Source organism: Diplotaxodon limnothrissa, linkage group LG8, assembly GCF_057381915.1.
Source record: "Diplotaxodon limnothrissa isolate DT_005_m linkage group LG8, D_limnothrissa_male_GT1.1, whole genome shotgun sequence".
Classification (NCBI taxonomy): domain Eukaryota; kingdom Metazoa; phylum Chordata; class Actinopteri; order Cichliformes; family Cichlidae; genus Diplotaxodon; species Diplotaxodon limnothrissa.
In genome coordinates this window covers 19,440,111-19,460,265 of record NC_140603.1, presented here as the reverse complement: position 1 = coordinate 19,460,265, position 20,155 = coordinate 19,440,111, and the positions used below count along the sequence as shown (strand labels likewise).

The following is a 20,155-nucleotide window of genomic DNA, read 5'->3' as shown; positions in this document are numbered from 1 at the left end:
TTTTCTTGCAAGTCATAAAAGAAGAAAAGAAGGACTAAATTAAATGAAAAATAAATCACGTGGTCTCTTTTTTTAGGAAGAATAAGGAAACGTTAGATACCTGTTGACGGGAAAATGTGAACCTCTAAGAATAGTTGGAAATTTGCATGTGAAATTAGAGTGAGGTTCTTTCAGTCAGTAGAATGACAATCATGACTCGGCTCCCCTTTAGTATTTTTTAAAAAGAGATTTAGAGCTCTGTCCTCCCCGGTGTTTCAGTCTCAACATGGGAACAACGAGGAGCCACTGGTCAGTCGAGTCGAGATCTTTGTCCGGTGTACAGATAGAGGATGCTCACAAAGAAACCATGGGTAACATCTAAGTAGCTGAAGTCCCTTCTAATAATGATGTTCATGTTTATGAGCCCACCATCAAGAGAACAGTGAACAACAACGGTGTGCATGCAGGACTGTAAGGAAAGAGAACTGTCTGTGTGCACCACAAAGCTGTTTAAAACTATGTTTTGTGGATGAAAGAAAAGCTTAAATTTCCTCCAGGTAGATTCCTCATCAAAAGTTACCAAAAGCATTGAATGGCAATGACTCCTGGGAGTCAGAGGGTCACACCAGACACTCAAAGCGAAGGATCACTTATTTTTGTCCATCATAAAAAAATATGTTTCTATTTTGGGGATTTAAGTGAAATTTGGATGACGTTTCATTTATAGAGAAATTTAAACATACATAGTTACACATGCATGTATAACTTCTATCGGCACATACTGGGGTCATGCAACATAATTTTTCTTTATATTAAAATTGATCAATCCTCCTGGGAGCTAAAACTCCTCCTATTTTTCTTCCCCTCGTTTCCCAAGACACCACACAAAATAATCCTGCTCTGCTCCTGGAGACGGAGGAGGTCAGGCAGAGCATCAGTCAACTCAACCTTCAGGTGAGCTACAGCCCCTTAGCCCAAATTAAAATTGATAGCACAGAGGATAATGTAGCCCTGAGTGTGAATTCTCACAGATCCAGAGCAGTTTGCTCAGTGCTCTCCTTCTTATTATCATACATTCTGTCTTTGGTAGTGACTGAATATGAAACACAGGAATAATTAAGAAACAAAAATCCATCTTATTCTATGTTGTATGTAAAAAGCAAAAATATAGAATCACAAGCTTCACTTTTTTTGTCACACAGATAAATTTGTAGCATCTCATCTACTATCGGCCTGCTTGGTGTATGTAAAGGGAAAATATAAAGTGAAGCAGACTTGATGCCGGCCTATACCTCAGTCTCCCCCTGCTCTCTTAATCTGAATGTAAATAGAGAGAAAGCAGGTGCAGCAGGAGTATCCAGATGGGTGCTGTCTGAAGTCAATATTAATTAATCAGCAGGGCACTTCTGCAATGCAGAGGATGGCTGGTAGTGCTGACTCTGCAATTTAAAAAATAGTTGACAACCTCTCTCTACTTGTGGCCCTTTTGGCCCCCATCTGCATTTTGTATATCCTTAGCTTTCTGTCTGCTTTATTCTCTGCTAGGGTCACTTACCTGCTCTTCTTCCTTGATTTCACAAGTGCTTTAGAAGACATCTCTTCAAGAGGGGATTTCAACTTTTTTACAGTCCTCGGAAGGTCATCAGAAAGTTATAGCTGGACATCAGCCCGAGAGTAAACTTTAAAGAGAGAAGCTGATTAATTCATTAATTAAGCAGCGATAGAACCTTATCATTTGTTACCTTAATGTTTCCCTTGAAAATTTACCTACATTGAATATGTTGGAAGTCTTTAAATGTCACATGTAAACTGTAAGTGCTCTCTCCACAGATGGGCACGTTAAACCAGGAAGTCTCTGAGCTCACCAAGAGCCTTCACCACATGATGCACATCCTCCAGGCTCACGTATCTTTTCATCACTACAATGCCTCTTTCCCCTCCCATCCGTGTGGTGTCCAAATGGCGTCCAACTCTCCCAGAGCCTCCAACAGCGGCATGCCTTTTAGTCATAGTTCAGCTTTCCACCTCCATAATGTTCCCGGGAGCCACTATTCCCACCAAAGTGCCCCAGCCGCTGGCCACTGGAGCTGCAGTGGAACTACTGAAACCCCAACAGAGAGCCACCAGCGGCCTCAGTCCTGTAGTCTGCCTGCTAACCACTGTCCAACACTCTCTCCAAAATCTTCTCCTAAATCTGTCCCGTGTCATAGCTCTGAGAGCATGACTGCACATCTGTGGACCAGCCCATCACTTCTTAGCATCAGCCCAGGCTTCCATGGAGGAAGTCCAGGCCTTCCACCTCATGCTGGACATGAAGACAACAGACCCCTCGGTGCTAGCTCAATTACCATCAGTCAGTCCCAGCCCACTTTGTGCCTGCAGCCTCCCAGTGATAATGATGAATACTCTTGCCTTTTGTCCAGTGTCCCTACAGGAATGTCCACACACAGCCTGCTGGACACATCACCCAGTCATTATGCCAACCTTAATCCTTTAAAAGCCTCAAATGAGGCCATGTGTGTCCTGATGTCCACCCCGCCATCTCACCCTCTGATCCAGGATACCTCAATCTTCCAAATTAAGGATTCAAACTCCTCTCTCCACCCTGTCTCTTCCTCTCCACCCACATTACCATGCCAGCCTTTTGGGAGTTCTGTGGATTCAGGATCATTACAATCTGATGTTATTGAGCCCCATCTCCCACTAGGTGACCCATCTGCGGTGGAGCACACCAGTCTGGAATGCCTACTGGGAAACACAGGCTCTTTGGAAAGCAGGGACAGTGGAAGTGCATCTTCACGACGGTCCAGCATCGGCGTTCAGACTCAGAGCACAGAGCAGTCGTGGTGCCTGGACCTCACGGATTAATATTTCCACATCTCAGCAGCAGACTGGAACAAAGCAGAACCCAACACGAAATTTCTAACATGCAACTTCTTCATGCAACAGTGTTTTCTGAGACTCTGGCAGAGACTGTCGATGTGTGCTCTGTTTCCCCACCTTTTACTTCCCATGCTCCCTTATTACTCAAACTCCACGCAATTTACACTATTTCTATGCAAAAGCATGTATTTTGTGCTTCATTTTGGCTTTACTGAAGTGTGTCTAAAAAAGAAAAAAGCTCACGACAGTGGGTTCCAGTATATATATTGTATATTTTTTCCAACATCTTCAGAACAACTTGCAGTTGATAATACCTGTTACCTCCTTGCATGGTAAAGTAATTTATTCTTTTTCCTACGGAAAAGGTTTCCAAATTAATGTGTAAGCATTCTACATGACAACCAGTTGATTGTGTACACAGGCGCTGTATTTATGTGCAGACAGGTGAGGATGATTTGCTGTTTTAAGAATACAGAGGAACAAAAATGAAACATGCCTCACTTTGCATGTAGAAAGTAGAGTATGTGCATCACACGGCATAGATTGTTTATTGTTTTTAATTGAATGTCTTTCTCAGTTCAGCCTTCTGGGTTGTTTTGTGAATATTTGGACAATAAATATCTAATATTTAAACTCCACCAACCAGTACACAGTACTTACTTATGATTTCAGTTATAATTATGTTAGTATCTCCTTTTAAAGCAGTCTTAAAACATCAAAATTTCCTATTTTTCCTCACTAAAGCGTTAAATAGAGCAAAACAATGCAAAAGAAAATCTTCCTCAAGCATTTATAATAAACACACCATAGCTGCTCATAATTTAAACATAAATAAAAAGATTTAGCTTCAAAGAAAAAAAATAAAGTGGGTCCCATTAAATATTTAAACTGGTCTTAATTTATGAAATAAAAATGCCTCCGAGGGACAAAAAGATGAACTTATGACACTTATAGAATTTTCAGAGTATTCAGGAACTTTTGAATGATTTCTCTCTGGCTGACAAAATAAATATGCAGAAAATGTGCAACTGTGTCCTTTGCTGTTGTGTCACACTTACCACTGTTTATGCAAATGATATTTCAGAGACAGAAAACATGTCAGAATAACCAGCATACTGTGTGCTATATATGACTGCTTAGTTGCAATAAGCCATCAGCAGTCAGGAGACCGGCATAAGCTTTGGAAAATTGCTTTGGAATTATTTAAGGAGAAAATGCAGTTACCGGTTATTTGTGTCAAAGCTTGAGAAAAAAGAAAAAGACAGAAACTGGATTATTTTTCACTGAGGCAAAGCTCTGAATTTTCTTGGATTTGGATTACGATGCTTTGCTGTTATTTGACAGGTTATTTGTGGTTTTCAAATCTCATGGTATTGCTTACATATATCAGTATAAAGACTTTTATATGCCAAGAAAAGTCGTGTTTTTGCGTTTTTTCCTAAAACGTTTTCTGTTTAGTTATTAGGTGATTAGTACTGATGCCTGAAAAAGACCAAAACTCACAATTATTAGACATCACTGTATTTGTTTAGTTTACTTTATTATTACTCTGGAAATTTGATGATTGTCTTGTCTGATTATTTCTTAATAATTAAGTTAAATTTGCAACCCCGAGTTTAACAAAATGAGAAACGAGAGGGCTGCAGCAGTTCAGCTTTGAAATAAATGGCTTCATTTTTGATATCTTTGAAGAAAGGATTAAAGAGGAAAAAAGATGTTTTTTAGAAACATGAATGTGTCCACAAGTTGAATAAAATTTCAGACGACCACAGAAGAACACAAAGTCAGCACCGTGCTTTCTTAAAAGAAGAGGATTTGCAGCTGCTCTGCGTCTCATTAGGGCCTTTGAATGCAACGGGTTTTTGGTGAGCGCTGGTTTATCCTCGTCCTTACTCGCCACTCAATCTGATTATATAAGTCAATGTACAATAATTGTGTTTTTTTAAAAGAAGCTGTTGATGAAACTTCCCAGACAAGAAAATAAGCAAACAAATGATCTTCTTTGCTGATTGGAACAGAGTAATTCTTCATATCTACATTTTTATGTAAATTTGGTTCATTATTAACTCATTATTTACACTTTCTAACAGAAGCAAAGGTTGTTTAACTGGAAAATCTGTTGGAAAACATCGGAATATGACGCTATTCCTTCAACAGCATATTGTGCATTCCCTGTAAGTTGTGTCAGTGTGTGTTTTCCAAGACCCACCATGTGGGTGTTTCAGGTGTTCAAGGTAATATTACACTGAGCATGCAAAAGCAATGCAAATATTACACAACAGGTCAGAAGAATTGGTTGATTGCGCTTTATACGTGTCCTCACATCATGTTGTTACTTTGTGCTGCATATGTTGCTTATACAAACAGAACAACTGGTGTGCAAATATATTTGCACATTCTCTTGATGAGTCAAGTGGTGTCACGGTGTGTTTTTGCAGCATCACAGTCTGATCTTGATATTTCACTCTGTGTTTGTGCAAAAACCCACATGAAGTTTTGAGTTAATGATACACTAGATTCGCATCAATTGCACAAGACCAAATAAAAAAGGAGGATGGAAACCAAGCTGACACACATTTGGGGAATCACTCTCCAGAAGGATCGTTCATCAGGTGGGATGTGTTTGTCCTTCAATATGTGGATTATGGTGGAGCTTAAAGAGTTTGATCTTCTCACATTTATTCCCTTTTTTCATACAGAGATTGGTGCAGTGAGGCGAGGCATCCTGAAGACATGAAGACTGTGATTGTTGCTGTTTTGGTTTTGCTGGTCATCAGCCAGAGTGAGTTAAGCTGCAGCCTGTTTCTATATGCATCATTTTCCATATCTGTCAATGAGGCACATTTGGGAGACTCTGCTACTGTTCTATTTACTGTATTTAAATTATTGGCTGTGAAAATGCTTTGCTACAGTGATTAAACCTGATTTATTTTTTTTCCCAGGTGATGCTCTGAAGTGTTACTGTGGAGGTCTGCGACACTGCCCAAACTCTGTGGAGACCTGCCATGGCTTTAACAATGTCTGCACCAGTGCCATCATTTATGCAGGATCTAGTAAGTCAAAACCCTCATTTGGTTTAGTGTGCAGGAAAAAAAAGAACAAAATTAAATCAGTTACAACAGATGATTTCATACCACCTTGTTTTCCTTGTTTCCACAGCTCCCAGATATTTCAAAGGTTGCATGAAGTCAAATGACTGCAGGATAATGAATCAGCCCGGTGTATCATCTGCCACTTGCTGCTCAGCTGATCTGTGCAACAGATACTAATGCCTGTAAACATGTTTACTGTCATGTAGTGTGCATTCTGGTGTTCTCATAATAAAGAGCAGTTTATTTTATCTTTGGCTTTTATATCAGTTCTTATTTGTATTATTTTCTATTCTCTAGAGAATTAATTGGGGTTTTTTCTTAAATGACAACATCACTTCATTACATTAATGTTTTTGAACTATTAGTTATTTATTGAACACTAACTAGGTTTGTTATGGCCAATTTAGAAAGGTGCTCATCATGAAATATGGTTTGTCAGTGGTTTGTTAAAGTAATAATTTCTGATTTTACATACAAAAAGCTGTTATAGGAAACTAACCAAAAAACTGAAACACTGAGGACATTAAAATGTGACTTAAAATTGTCAGTCAGTCAAAAGGTTATGCTTTAGCCAGAAACGGAAGCTATATTTAGATTATTATTAATATCCTTTTGTTATTCATTTATTGGGAAAATGCATCAAAGCGTTGTTACATGGGTGTTAGAAAATTAAATAATCCGCAGCCCTCTGAAAGGCTGGAACGACTAAACAAAGAAAATGATCAAAACAGAAATAAATGACACAAACACAAAGAGACTGTTTACAGATGTTTGTATATATGTTTTTAAATAAATACATACAAAAAAAAACACTGATATAAAAGATCTGATATTTACAGTGCAACATAATGAGTTGGTATGATGTACTGACCCCAATACTATACCTCATGCACAGTATGTTATATTCCTGAATTAGTCTTATGTGTAAGGGGTATGGTAAAAGTAAGGACACAGGTTATATGTTTGTATTTAATTAGCCAACACTAGAGGATTTCATTTGGTTTCATTACTTGACAGAAATTACATTATGAGTTAAGTGGGATAGAAATTGCAAAGAACAGACAAGACCAGATGTAAGCTTGTACTTAATGCTGACTATGAATCATAAAAAGGCAGTATACCTAACAGACAACTTACCAAAAAATCCATTTCACACAAACATAGAATTTGTTCCCATTTCTTTAGTAGAATCTATGAAAAATGTCAAAGTTAATGCAAACTAACTAGAATTTTCCCATCAACAAAGCAAATCCCAAAGAGCTATTAGCTGAAAACGTGACATATCTCAGCACGGTGTCCAGTGTGTCCTTAAAATAGAGGGAAATTGGACAAATAGAGAAGACCGAACAAGTTCCAGGCCTAAAAAATATCTACAGCAGGTGAACAGTATCTGAAGGACATTAAGAAGTAAGAAAAAATCCAGCAGACCTGACACATACATCAGGCCCTTCAGTTGATCCATCTACTGTTTGCTGAGACCTTGTCAGAAATGGTCCCAGTGGATGGTTGGCTGTCAAAAAGCCTTTCTTAACCAAGGCAAACAGGAAGAACAGGTTGAGGTGTGCCACGTTACATAAGAACTGGACTGAAAATCAACAAATCCAGATGAATCCAAATTACAAATTTTTTTGTTCAAATCATCATCACTATGCCCAGAGGAGGTCAGGGGAGATGTGTTGTAGTGAGAGTGTCTACAGCAATCTTTAAACCTTTGAAACTCAGTCGAGACTCTGTCATGGTTTGTGGCTGCAATTCAGCCAGTGGTGTTGGGAAGTGTAACACTGTCAGTCATTGATTGAGCTCCCCAGAGTCTGCACCTCAATATTTTTGAAGCAGTTTTGGATCATTTTAACAGAGAAAAGAACAAAAGGCAACCAACATCCAAAGAAAAGCTTTGAATGTCCTTCAAGAAGCCTGGAGAGCTAGACTATTTAAAGAAATTACAAGAACGCTTGCCTAAAAGAGTTCAGAATGTGTTAAAGAATAAAGGTGATCATACCAAATATTGATTTTCAAGCTCGTTAGAATTGTACAAACTCTGTTTTTCCCTTAAATGCTGCATTTTAATTTATCTTTTCAGATGTTTCAATAAATCGCTGCACCAAATTCCAATTTTCCAAGAAAACATAAAGTAATGAGGGGTGACGTGACACTGCTTCTATTTTTCATTTTATATTATGCCAACACTCAGTAAATAAACGCTCTGTTTTTTTAGTGACACCAGCCTTTGAGAAGTGGTTCCATGGTGTAATGGTTAGCACTCTGGACTTTGAATCCAGTGATCTGAGTTCGAATCTCAGTGGAACCTGATGTCAAATTAAACTCTTTATAAATGGATACTGGATTTCCATATATGTCTGCATTTATTTCACATTTTCCTGACAAAACATAAACAAAGAGAAGTGACTTGAGACTTTTGCACAGCTCTGTATGTATACTAAGACCTTTTGGGTTTATGCTGATTGTCTTGTTACAAAGACTCCATGGGCTTATTTGGCAGTTTTCAACTTTGATGTTCGTGTTTTAAAAGGTTATGTTTTTTTTAAAATCTCTTCTCAGTTCTACATTAACACTTTATGATTATTTTTAAAACCCTTTTTTGTTATTTTTCAGGGTTTTTTTTATTAGTATTCAAAAGATTGGTTTTTCAGACATTTTTCATCTGTTTGTTTATGTTGTAAAACAGCTTCTCTTCTTGATTTCTTACTGGAACTCTTCAGGGACACACTGATCTGAAAATGTCCCTTATGATTGCACTCTGGTATTTCCAAGATCAATAACAAATCTTCAAACTAAACAATTCTCTGTATTTGACGAGGTTTTATCATGTTCTTTATACCCTGTTACAATTTGCTCACCTATTTATTTATTTATTTGCAGTGTTGGTCCAAATTGGCTGATTGCGCTTTATACGTGTCCTCACATCATGTTGTTACTTTGCGCTGCATATGTTGCTTATACAAACAGAACAATTGGTGTGCAAATATATTTGCACATTCTCTTGATGAGTCAAGTGGTGTCACGGTGTGTTTTTGCAGCATCACAGTCTGATCTTGATATTTCACTCTGCACGCTTGCACAACAAGACCAAATAAAAAAGGAGGATGGAAACCCAGCTGTCACACATTTGAGGAATCACTCTCCAGAAGAATCATTCATCAGGTGGGATGTGTTTGTCCTTCAATATGTGGATTATGGTGGAGCTTAAAGAGTTTGATCTTCTCACATTTATTCCCTTTTTTCATACAGAGATTGGTGCAGTGAGGCGAGGCATCCTGAAGACATGAAGACTGTGATTGTTGCTGTTTTGGTTTTGCTGGTCATCAGCCAGAGTGAGTTAAGCTTCAGCCTGTTTCTATATGCATCATTTTCCATATCTGTCAATGAGGCACATTTGGGAGACTCTGCTACTGTTCTATTTACTGTATTTAAATTATTGGCTGTGAAAATGCTTTGCTACAGTGATTAAACCTGATTTATTTTTTTTCCCAGGTGAAGCTCTGAAGTGTTACTGTGGAGGTCTGCGACACTGCCCAAACTCTGTGGAGACCTGCCATGGCTTTAACAATGTCTGCACCAGTGCCATCATTTATGCAGGATCTAGTAAGTCAAAACCCTCATTTGGTTTAGTGTGCAGGGAAAAAAAAGAACAAAATTAAATCAGTTACAACAGATGATTTCATACCACCTTGTTTTCCTTGTTTCCACAGCTCCCAGATATTTCAAAGGTTGCATGAAGTCAAATGACTGCAGGATAATGAATCAGCCCGGTGTATCATCTGCCACTTGCTGCTCAGCTGATCTGTGCAACAGATAAATGGCTATCATACACAATATTTTCCAGCGAATAAATAATCCAATCCCACACATTGTGTAATACAATTTTCACAATAAAATCAACTAATTATACACATACAATGTTTTATGGCCATCAATAACTGCAAATCCTTTGTTAGTCTGGTGTTCCTTAGAATAGATTACTTCACTTTATTGTAATACAACTATAATTCAGGGGAGAAAAGAAAGCAAAATCAGACAATAACTTACATTTTCTGCAAAACAAAATACGGTTGTATCTTTGAGTGTGTTCCAAATCCCTCCGAATGTTATTTGCTTTCCAATTGCACCACCATGTGGCATTTAACCATGTGTTGTTTCTGCATAGAGATGACCTTTGTTACTAAAGAGTCACAGGAAAAATGTTTTTGTTTTTCAAAATGTGAGAAAGGTTTTGGAGTGACTGAGTCAAAGTCTGGACATAAATCCGACTGAAATGATTTGGCATGACTTTAAAGGCCATTCATGCTCAAGAAACCGCCAGTGTAGCTGAATTAAAACAATTCTGCAAAGCAGAGTTGGCCAAAATTTCTCTACGGAGTTGTGAAAGAATCATTACCAGTTATTGCAAAAGCTTGACTGCAATTTGTGCTGCCAAGGGTGGCACAACCAGTTATTAGGAAAGAAGAAAATACTTCGTTAATTGTGTAAGTATCTCTGAAAATATAAATAGAATTAATGAATCCCTTGGCTACACAAATGTGTCTTTTAAATCGCATAACATCTAATTGTATTTCTAGCTTACTAAACATCCAGAAGGATATAATAATAATAATAATAATAATAATAATAAATAATGTCAATTATGTCATGAAAAGTTGGATCAAGTCTTTTTTTTTTTTTTTTTTTTTTGGAGTATGAGTTTTTGAATTTAAACCTTTGTTGCAAATTACCCAAGCACTGCGAAATAATCTTCCTCTAAAAGTCATTGCAAGTGTTTCTGTCATTGATCATTTTAAAAATAGTACAGGACTGAGCTAGCTCCTGCTGACGTTCTGCAATCTCCGTATTTGATTGGCTGTGACATCACATCACATGACAAGCGAATCCAGGAAGTATTTTTGTTACTGAAGGCGGAAGCATATATTCCACAGAAGCTGGAAGTCTTTTAGTGGAACGGGAGAAAACGCTGTTAACGAGAAATAACATCGTTATAAGTCACTCTACACACGGTACAGCGAATCTTGTTTTTTCGTTTTCGGTAAGAAACCCAAAACTTCCTGTTAGCTGATTAGCATTATGAACTGATTTGATCGTCGTTAATACAGACGAGCTTTAGCTTCCGAGCTAACTGTCTGACTGATGGTGTTTTTGTCCGTATAGACGGTCAAAGTTAAAGGACTAGCGGGTTCACCCGGTGCTTTTGGACTTATAACTACAAATACGCACACTTAAATTGTTTGTTAGTGTCCTGTTGACTACAGAAGCATTTCAGCTTGTGAGACAGCATTAAAAACAGAATGGAGCCATTTCTAGGTTGTTTTAGCTTAACTCGTCAGCTGTTACTAACATGCCAGACTAGGTCTTTCAGGCCGATATCGATATCAGTGTTTGAGAGTTCAAGGCTGTATGTGGTGCCCTTTTCCATTTTATCATTTAAGTGTTTATTTTTTTTAACCAAACAACATTTGCTGCTGCTAACAAATAATTTCAGATAACTGTGGCGGAGACCTGCTCAGCTGTACTTTTAGCAGTTAAAAAAGTGAACAGACTGCATGTAGATCTATGGTTATGAACTTCACATGACAGCGACTGATCTGAATCTTTTGTGTCAGTTCGGTATTGTCTGATAGAAGAGCTGACAGGCTTTATAACGTAATTAATAATAACTTATATGATGGATACTGCGTTGTTTCTACGCTATAATCGGGGATAAACAAACGTTAGTCTAGCAGAGGTATGAAAAAACAAGTGTTATCTACAAGCTAACGTAAAAATCAGTCACTTATAGATATGTATTCCTAAAATGTACCCACAAAAAAGGTTCAGTTTATTTTTCTAAAAATGTTTCAGGCTTGCCTGGATCGCCGCTGTTTTTGTCGCCCCGGAGTGTGATTTCTGACCTCGCTCACAATCGGTGCGTGGACTTCCAACCCTTCTCAAACTCCGAGTATTTAGTTTGTTTCCTAACAGTCTCTGTCAATGGCTGGACGTGGTGGTGGAGGAGCAAACAGGCCTAATGGTGCTGCAGCAGCAAATAAAATCTGCCAGTTCAAGCTGGTCCTGCTGGGGGAGTCAGCGGTGGGGAAGTCGAGCTTAGTGCTGCGCTTTGTCAAAGGGCAGTTCCACGAATTCCAGGAGAGCACCATTGGAGGTGAGAAACACGTTTCTAAATGAAGGAAACTGATTTTGTTTGGAAGCTGTAGGTGTTTCTCTAGGTAGATTATGTTGCTGTCTGCATGTTAAGTGAATATTGTTTGAAATTTAGGAATCTTAGTGCTGTATCAGGTTTGATAACTCACATGGGTAAATGTGCCTTTCATATTCCTCTCAAGTATTCCCAAATGTTAAATGTCATTTAAAAACAAGCATCTGTAGAAGAGCTTTCCTTAAATAACATTGCTGACATTTGGCAAATGTTTCATCAAAATAAAAGCTGTTCACATAAAGAACATGCATTCACAGGTCAGTATGTTAGGCGCATCTTGCTAGTACCAAGTTGGGCCTCGTTTTACCTTCAGAACTGTCTTAGTTCTTCATGGCATAGATTCTACTAGTGCCGAAAACATTACTCTGAGATTTTGGTCCATATTGACATGATAGTATCACACAGGTGATGCATATTTCTCAGCTGCATATGTATGATGCAAACCCCTGTTCAGCCACATCCAGAAGGTGCCCTGTTGAATTCAGATTTGTGACTGTGATGACCATTTAAGTACAGTGAACTGATCGTTGAAGAAACCAGTTTGAGATGATACGAGTCTTGTGATGTGGCGTGTTATCCTACACAGAGGTCATGCACCTATAGATGTGGCATTTAGAATTATATAAATTTGTGCCCAAGCTAATCTGAAGTGATGCAATGCCTCCTAACTTATCTTCAGATCAGATGTGAACAGGATAGTCTTCTAGGAAGATTGAGTGTTTCATTTATTTATTGTTTACGTTTTCATTCTCTCTGCAGCTGCTTTCCTCACTCAGACTGTCTGCCTTGACGACACCACTGTGAAGTTTGAGATCTGGGACACAGCGGGTCAGGAGCGCTACCACAGCCTGGCTCCAATGTACTACAGAGGGGCTCAAGCAGCGATTGTGGTCTATGACATTACCAACACAGTAGGTTTCACCCACAGGGTAACAGTTACAGTATCTCAGAAAACTGAGTACACCCCTCCAATTTTTGTAAATATTTAGTTATATCTTTTCATGGGACAACACTGAAGATATGACACTTTGATACAATGTACAGCTTATACAACAGTGAAAATTTGCTGTCCCCTCTAAATGACTCAACACACAGCCATTATTGCTTAAACCGCTGGCAACAAAAGTGAGTACGCCCCTAAGTGAAAATGTCCAAATTGTGCCCAATTAGCCATTTTCCCTCCCTGGTGTCATGTGACTCATTAGTTTCACAAGGTCTCAGGTGTAAATGGGAAACAGGTTGTTGAATTTGGTGTTATTGTTCTCACACTCTCTCATACTGGTCACTGGAAGTTTATTAGGCACCTCATGGTAAAGAACTGTCTGGGGATCTGAAAAAAAGAATTGTTACTCTACATAAAGATGGCTCAGGCTATAAGAATATTGCCAATAGGGCTGGGCCATATTATACCGTTCACGGTAATACCGGTATAATGTTAGGCAACGATAGGAAAATGAAATATCGCGATAGAATGGGAGTAAAACGCGCATGCGCAGTGCCTTTGTTTTCATACGCACATGGCCGATTGTTGAGTGAAACAGATGAACCAGAATTGGTTTGTAAAAATGGTGCAACTTCCGTGATGTGGAACTGGTTTGGTGTTTGTCCGTCAGATACACAACAAAGCACATTTTTTTGCAGAACATGCAAGCGGCCGTCGTTATTGTCGTATTTGTCGGACTAAGATGCTCTTAAATCTGGGAGTAATCTGGGTCCTAAACTCCGTATGCTTCAGGTCAAACAACACTGCAGCATCACTTAGAGTCAAAAACTGTCTAAATTCTTTCATCTTTAATAAAACGATCAGCATTGCTGCTTTACCAGGTGTAACTATAAAGTTTAACTTCCAGGCATCCATGAAAACAAAAGTTATTACATTTAACGGAGTTAGAAGTTAGCAGGAAGCTAGCGGAAGTTAGCTCGCTAGTTTCGCTAGTTACCTAAGCATGATATTGCATGTTCTGACTGAGAGATTTCTGAAAAAAATCAAACGTACAGCTCTGCTATCACTTCCAACATAAATGAAGACAGGAAACTAAACAGCAGTGACGTTTGTAGGGTTACTGAAGTTGGGCTAGCTGGTATATAATGATGTGCTACGTGATCGCTAGCGACACAGCTATGTTAGCATAACATAAACAGTGAAGCTGGAGGACGAACACTAACACTTTTCCACTTATAAAAGTTAACGTGAAGGTTCTTCATGGTTAGAGACAAATGCAATCGCATGGCAGGATGCTGTAAACGGACCAAACTTCAGTCAGGAGAACAACTGAGATAATCCATCCACAATACGAGGTTAGTCATTAATATACTGCAACAACATGGGAATAGAGCAGCTGCCAGAGAATTCAACATTAATGAATCAATGGTACAGAAGTGGAGGAAGCAAGAAGAATGAGTTTAATAAAGTTTGATTTATCTGACTGCTTTGTTTCGCTTAATGTGCCTTATAATCCTGTGCACCTTATGGTCCGAAAAATACGTACTGCACACTGCAGTTTAATGTTGCAAAGCACCTCTTTTTAACTTCAGTGGATATTATACATGGTTATGCTCAGTATATGTCAGCCCATTTCTACTGGAAATGCCTTTTGGTTAAACTTTCAGCAAGGAATTTGCATTTGCACTGTTACATTTTTATAAAGCTTTAATGTACATAAAAACCAGCTTCTTGTTTAAGTGAAAATAAATGGAAGGTTGTCTTTTTGCGCTAGTAATGTTGTGGAGTTGTATTTTGTCTCGCATCAATTATATCGTCGGTTATATCGTTATCGCAAATTTTCAAATATATATCGTGATAAATATTTTTGGCCATATCGCCCTGCTCTAATTGCCAACACCCTGAAACTGAGCTGCAGCACGGTGGCCAAGACCATACAACAAACCTCGCCATGGTTGATCAAAGAAGTTGAGTGCACATGCTCAACGTCATACCCAGTGGTCTTTTGAAAATAGATGTACGAGTGCTGCCAGAATTGCTGGAGAAGTTGAAGGCATTAAGGCCTGTCAGTGCTTAGACCATACGCCTCACACTGCATCAAATGGATGTCCTCACAGAAGGAAGCTTCTTCTTCTTCTAAAGATAATGCATAAGAAAGTCGGCAAACAGTTTGCTGAAGACAAGCAGACTAAGGACAAGGATAAGACCAAGATTAAGTTATTTGGTTCAGATTGTGTCAAGGGTGTGTGGCAGCAACCAGGTGAGGAGTACAAAGACAAGTTTGTCTTGCCTACAGTCAAGCATGGTGGATGGTGGTGGGAGTGTCATTGTTTGGGGCTGTATCAGTGCTGCTGGCACTGAGGAACGCATAATTGAGGGAACCCTGAATGCCAACATGTACTGTGACATACTGAAGCAGAGCATGATCCCCTCCCTTCAGAAACTATCCCACAGGGCAGGATTCCAACATGATAACAAACCCAAACACACCTCCAAAAACTGAGGGTAAAGCTGCTTGACAGACCTAGCATGTCTCCAGACTTAAACCCTATTGAGCATCTGTGGGGCATCCTCTAATGGAAAGTGGAGGAGCGCAAGGTCTCTAACATCCACCTGCTCCATGATGTCATTATGAAGGAGTGGAAGAGGATTTCCATGGCAACCTGTGAAGCTCTAGTGAACTCCACGCTCAATAGAGTTAAGGCAGTGTTAGTGCCACACAAAATCTTGACACTTTGGGCACAGTTTGGACATTTTCACTTAGGGGTTTACTCATTTTTGTTGCCAGTGGTTTAGGTAATAATGGCAAAAATGTGAGGGGTGTACTCAGTTTCGTGACATACTGTATGATGCTTGCAGATACTGCTTTGTTTAATTCATTTGTTTCATTGTTTTGTTGCTCCCAAAAGTGGAAGAATGCAAAATATGCTGATAATCAGTGATCATTTTTAAAAAATCACTGAAAAAACAGTTACAATTGTTAAGGTGTGTTTTGGCTTTTACTGAAGGATTCAAGATCCTCACTTATTTTTGTTTGGTTTTTTGCAATTAACCTGTAACTATGATTTAGATACAATCTCAGATAAATAGCAAAACATGATACATTCATTTAACTAAAACTAAGCCAAAATGAAAAAGCAATGTGTGAAAAACTAAGTACATCCTCACTGTTTCCATAGGAATTAAGAGTGTAAATAGCGGCACTTTAGTTGATCATTAGTAAGTGTGAGCACGTCTGTAAAAGCAGGTGCTTTTCAATTTTCTGGTCTGGAGCATTCGGGTGTGTGTTTACAATGCCAAGGAGGAAAGACATCAGCGATGATTTTAAAGGGTCATAATGTCATTTCCAAACAAATTACATTTATTATTCTCAGTAAAACTAATATTCACATGTGGAAAACATTAAACACAGTTTCTAATCTTCCAGCAAATGCACTGAACAAACCACAAGATGTGTGGAACAATGTCCTTTGAATAGATAAAACCAAAGTGGAGATGCTTGTCCATAATGCACAGCACCACTTTTGTGAAAACCAAACACAGCATATCAGCAGAAACGTCTCATACCAAGTGAGAGCACAGGGGTGATTTGGGCTTTTGGCGGCTACAGGAGCTGGACACCTTGCGGTTCTTTATTCAACTATGATCTCATCAGTATACCAAATTATTCTAGAGCAGGGGTCCCCAATCCCAGTCCACGAGGGCCGGCGTTCCTGCAGGTTTTAGGTGTGTCCTTGATCCACCACAGCTGATTTAAATGGATAAATTACCTTCTCAACATGTCTTGAAGTTCTCTAGAGGCCTGATAATGAACTAATCATGTGATTCAGGTGTGTTGACCCAGGGTGAGATCTAAAACCTGCAGGGACACCGTCCCTCGTGGACTGGGATTGGGGACCCCTGTTCTAGAGTCCTATGTGAGGCCATCTTTCTGACAGTTAAAAAAATAGCTAAAATTGGGTCATGGAACAGGACAATGATTCCCAGCACAACAGCAGATCTATAATAATGATGTCTGGAAAAAGAAAAGAACTCAGATGCCTCGATGGCCCAGTCAAAGTCAGGACCTCAACCTCATTGTATGTTGTGGTAGGGGCTTAAAAAGCATTGCATATGCAAAGCAATATAGACTGGGCCAGAATTCCTCCACAGTGATGTGAGAGACTGATAACATCATAGAGAAGATGAGGTGTGCTTAATTTTTTTACACACTGCTTCTGCATTTTAGTTAAATAAATAATAACACGGTGTAACATGTTGTGTGTTGTTTCTCACCTGCAGTTGTATTTACCTAATATTTAAGATTATTTTTACATACATGACAGAGGGTGTGCTTTGACTCAGTGTAAGTTAATTTTAAACATATGCGTGTGTGTGTGTGTTCATGGGCTTGTGGGCTTTTTGAGGTCACATCAGCTATGCTAGTATGAAATTTAAAAAAAGAAAACATGTTTGACCAACATTAAAGATAGCTGTAGTGCTAAATACTTTGGGGAAATGCAAATTAAGGTTGTTGGTTTTTCAGGACACTTTTGATCGTGCGAAAAATTGGGTGAAGGAGCTTCAAAGGCAGGCCAGTCCCAACATAGTGATCGCTCTGGCTGGCAACAAAGCGGACATCGCAAACAAAAGAGCTGTCGAGTTTCAGGTATAAAGATGCATATAGAGGACTTAATATAAGCAAAAAATCTGATATTTAGAGGTTTCATTTGAATTTGTTGATTAACTTTTATATCTAAATCGTGTTCTCAGGAGGCACAAGCCTATGCCGATGACAACAGTCTGCTTTTTATGGAGACCTCAGCCAAGACCGCTATGAATGTCAATGAAATTTTCATGGCTATAGGTAAGTAATGCATTTAGTCACATATTCCAGTTGACCAGTTTGGAATCACAAATTAACCTAACATATGTGATAGATTAAAAAAACAAACCTGTATTGTTTTATTGTCACCTTTTGGTGCTGTTTTGGTGTTTCGTAGCTTTATTTTGAAATATCTGTTCCCCTGTCCCTGTAGCGAAGAAGCTACCGAAGAGCGAGCCCCAGGGTACAGCTGGACAAGGTGGGCGGACAAGGACAGGAGTAGATCTAGAACAAACTAACCCTCAGGGCAGCAGCAGCAGCCGGTGCTGCGGCGGCAACTAAGAAGCAAGAAAAAACGAACTTGGTGAACGAGCCCTGAACATCATTTTAAGGACAGCATGTAGCAAAAAGCCAGAGAGGCAGGAGAGGGCAGAACCACTCGCCACTTCCACACTGAGATTACAGATGAGATTATCTGCATCCCGTTTGATTAAAGGAACTTTTGTAAAGCAAATCATAAGCTAGAGGGAATTCCCAAGATCCCTCACTACTTCTTCTCTGTCTTTCCCTTCTGTGTCTGTCCGCCTCCCTGTTGATCTTTAGCATCTCTCTGATGATCGAATGCTGTTATAAATGATTTTGAAGCATGATGCTGAGGTTGTTGGAATTGTTGGAGTGTGTGTGTGCGCGCGTGTGTTTGTGTGTGTGTGTAGAATATGTATATTTATATATGCACACACGTTTTCTACTCCTGTCATTTGCCTATATTCAGTGGGGGAAAAAAAAGTACCCAAAAATATTAATCCTTAAATTACAAATGGTAGAGCGATTTAATCTTTTTGTCGTAATGCAGCATAAGCACCTGACATTAGCATGTGTAAGTTATCTTGATAGTGACAGGTGACATTTTGGAGTTAGCAGTTAGCCCTTGTATAAAATCATCTGACCGTGTCCTGACGTTGTCTCTATATGCAGGTTGGTTGGTTAGTTCCCAAGTTAAAGATGGATCTTTTATCTTTGCAAGTTGGCCATCTTTGTGTCCAGAAATTAATATTATCTATTTCTGGAAAGAGGAGATAGAAGACTTTGAAGGTTCTGCTTAACATTTCAGTTTAATGATGTGAGCAGGAAGAGGCAGAACTTGAAGGGTAGATGATTTTGTTTAACTTAATGTTGTTAGGCTGCTCTAACTGCATTTACACTAACAGATCTAATCAGAGTGCAAGCCAAGCACCTCTAAATGTGCCCTGGATTGTCTGATTACATACCAATCACAGTGCATAAAATTACACCTGCATTCCTTATACTTTCCCATCATTAAATTATCTAGTTGCAGATCACATTGTAATGCCAGGTGTAGAGGTGGCTTTGGTTATTCTTAATAGGGAGTTGGGTGAGACTGTTATAATAAAAGCTCAAGACTTTGCTTGCTGAGGGTGGTCGTGATTGGAGAGGCTACATTTCTGAAGAGGCTGTACCATAAATGCAGTTGTTTTCTTGCATTGTTTTATTGCTAACTGTAACACCGGAGAGTTGCTAGCCTTTTTTTTTTTTTTTTTTAAAGAAATGTGAAATAACTTGTAAATCTGAAATGAAATAAATAACATACAAGATTCACTTTGTTTTGAGTTGTTTTGGAGTGTACTTCTCCCCCACCCCCAAAATACAGACCGGCCAGTAAGTTGTTGTTTTTTGTTTTTTTTCTCCCAATACTTTGTGCCGTGTGACCTGAATAGCACAAGTGGTTAATAAAATGGATCGATTGTGCTGGAGTTACAGTGAAAAGTATTCGCATCGCTTCACTTGTTCCACATTTGCCTTAATTTTTGTTACATTTATTCCATTTTTGGAATAAGAATGTATTATTTTATCTCAAAACTCCTACACAAAATATATACCATAATAACAAAGTGAAAAAAAAGTTTGACTGAGATCCTTGCAAATGTATTAAAAAGAAAGTTGGTTTGACATAGTTTGGAAAGGCCTATACCTGTCTATATGACCTCCCATAGCAAACAGTGGATATCAGAGCACAACCCAAGACATGAAGTCCAAGGAATTGTCAGTAGACCTCCAAGACAGGATTGTATCAAGGAACAGATTCAGTGGGAAAGGGTACAGAAAAACCTGTGCAGCATTGAAGGTTCCAAAGACCACAAATGCCTCCATCATCTGTAAATCGAAGAAGTTTAAAACAAACAGGACTCTTCCTACATCTGAGCGACTGAGGTAGAAGGGATCAGGGAGGT

At 38.9% G+C, this 20,155-nt stretch overlaps 2 protein-coding genes, 2 long non-coding RNA genes and 1 other non-coding gene across 5 annotated transcripts in view; all 5 read left to right on the top strand.

The window, feature by feature from the left end:
* Positions 1-2,847, top strand: part of LOC146626759 (voltage-gated delayed rectifier potassium channel KCNH4-like) — a 36,972-nt gene extending 34,125 nt beyond the window's left edge. Inside the window, exons 15-16 of the mRNA XM_085360787.1 lie at positions 857-933; positions 1,810-2,847. Coding sequence (XP_085216913.1) covers positions 857-933; positions 1,810-2,847 — 1,115 coding nt within the window. The remainder of the gene's footprint in view (positions 1-856; positions 934-1,809) is intronic.
* A 2,585-nt stretch (positions 2,848-5,432) lies between these two features.
* LOC146626758 (uncharacterized) lies at positions 5,433-6,187 on the top strand. Its single transcript, XR_014906470.1, has 4 exons — positions 5,433-5,474; positions 5,562-5,644; positions 5,805-5,915; positions 6,022-6,187. It is a non-coding gene; the product is annotated as an uncharacterized LOC146626758 (long non-coding RNA).
* Positions 6,188-8,190: 2,003 nt separating this feature from the next.
* On the top strand, positions 8,191-8,262 carry trnaq-uug (transfer RNA glutamine (anticodon UUG)). The gene has a single exon. It is a non-coding gene; the product is annotated as a tRNA-Gln (tRNA).
* Positions 8,263-9,059: 797 nt separating this feature from the next.
* Positions 9,060-9,879, top strand: LOC146626756 (uncharacterized). The gene is made up of 4 exons (XR_014906469.1): positions 9,060-9,116; positions 9,204-9,286; positions 9,447-9,557; positions 9,665-9,879. It is a non-coding gene; the product is annotated as an uncharacterized LOC146626756 (long non-coding RNA).
* A 986-nt stretch (positions 9,880-10,865) lies between these two features.
* LOC146626755 (ras-related protein Rab-5C-like) lies at positions 10,866-19,442 on the top strand. The gene is made up of 6 exons (XM_085360786.1): positions 10,866-10,992; positions 11,805-12,105; positions 12,919-13,070; positions 17,628-17,750; positions 17,855-17,948; positions 18,121-19,442. The coding sequence occupies exons 2-6, from the start codon at positions 11,934-11,936 to the stop codon at positions 18,246-18,248; spliced, it is 669 nt and encodes a 222-aa protein (XP_085216912.1). The 5' UTR covers positions 10,866-10,992; positions 11,805-11,933; the 3' UTR covers positions 18,249-19,442.
* The last annotated feature ends 713 nt before the right edge of the window (positions 19,443-20,155 follow it).

What these genes read in the sequence shown, in the direction of transcription:
- LOC146626755 (XM_085360786.1), top strand. Translation starts at nt 11,934, where the DNA reads ATGGCTGGACGTGGTGGTGGAGGAGCAAACAGGCCTAATGGTGCTGCA. An exon ending in CCAGGAGAGCACCATTGGAG is followed by an intron (nt 12,106 to 12,918) that starts GTGAGAAACACG and finishes TTCTCTCTGCAG; the next exon opens with CTGCTTTCCTCACTCAGACT. An exon ending in AAAGAGCTGTCGAGTTTCAG is followed by an intron (nt 17,751 to 17,854) that starts GTATAAAGATGC and finishes TCGTGTTCTCAG; the next exon opens with GAGGCACAAGCCTATGCCGA.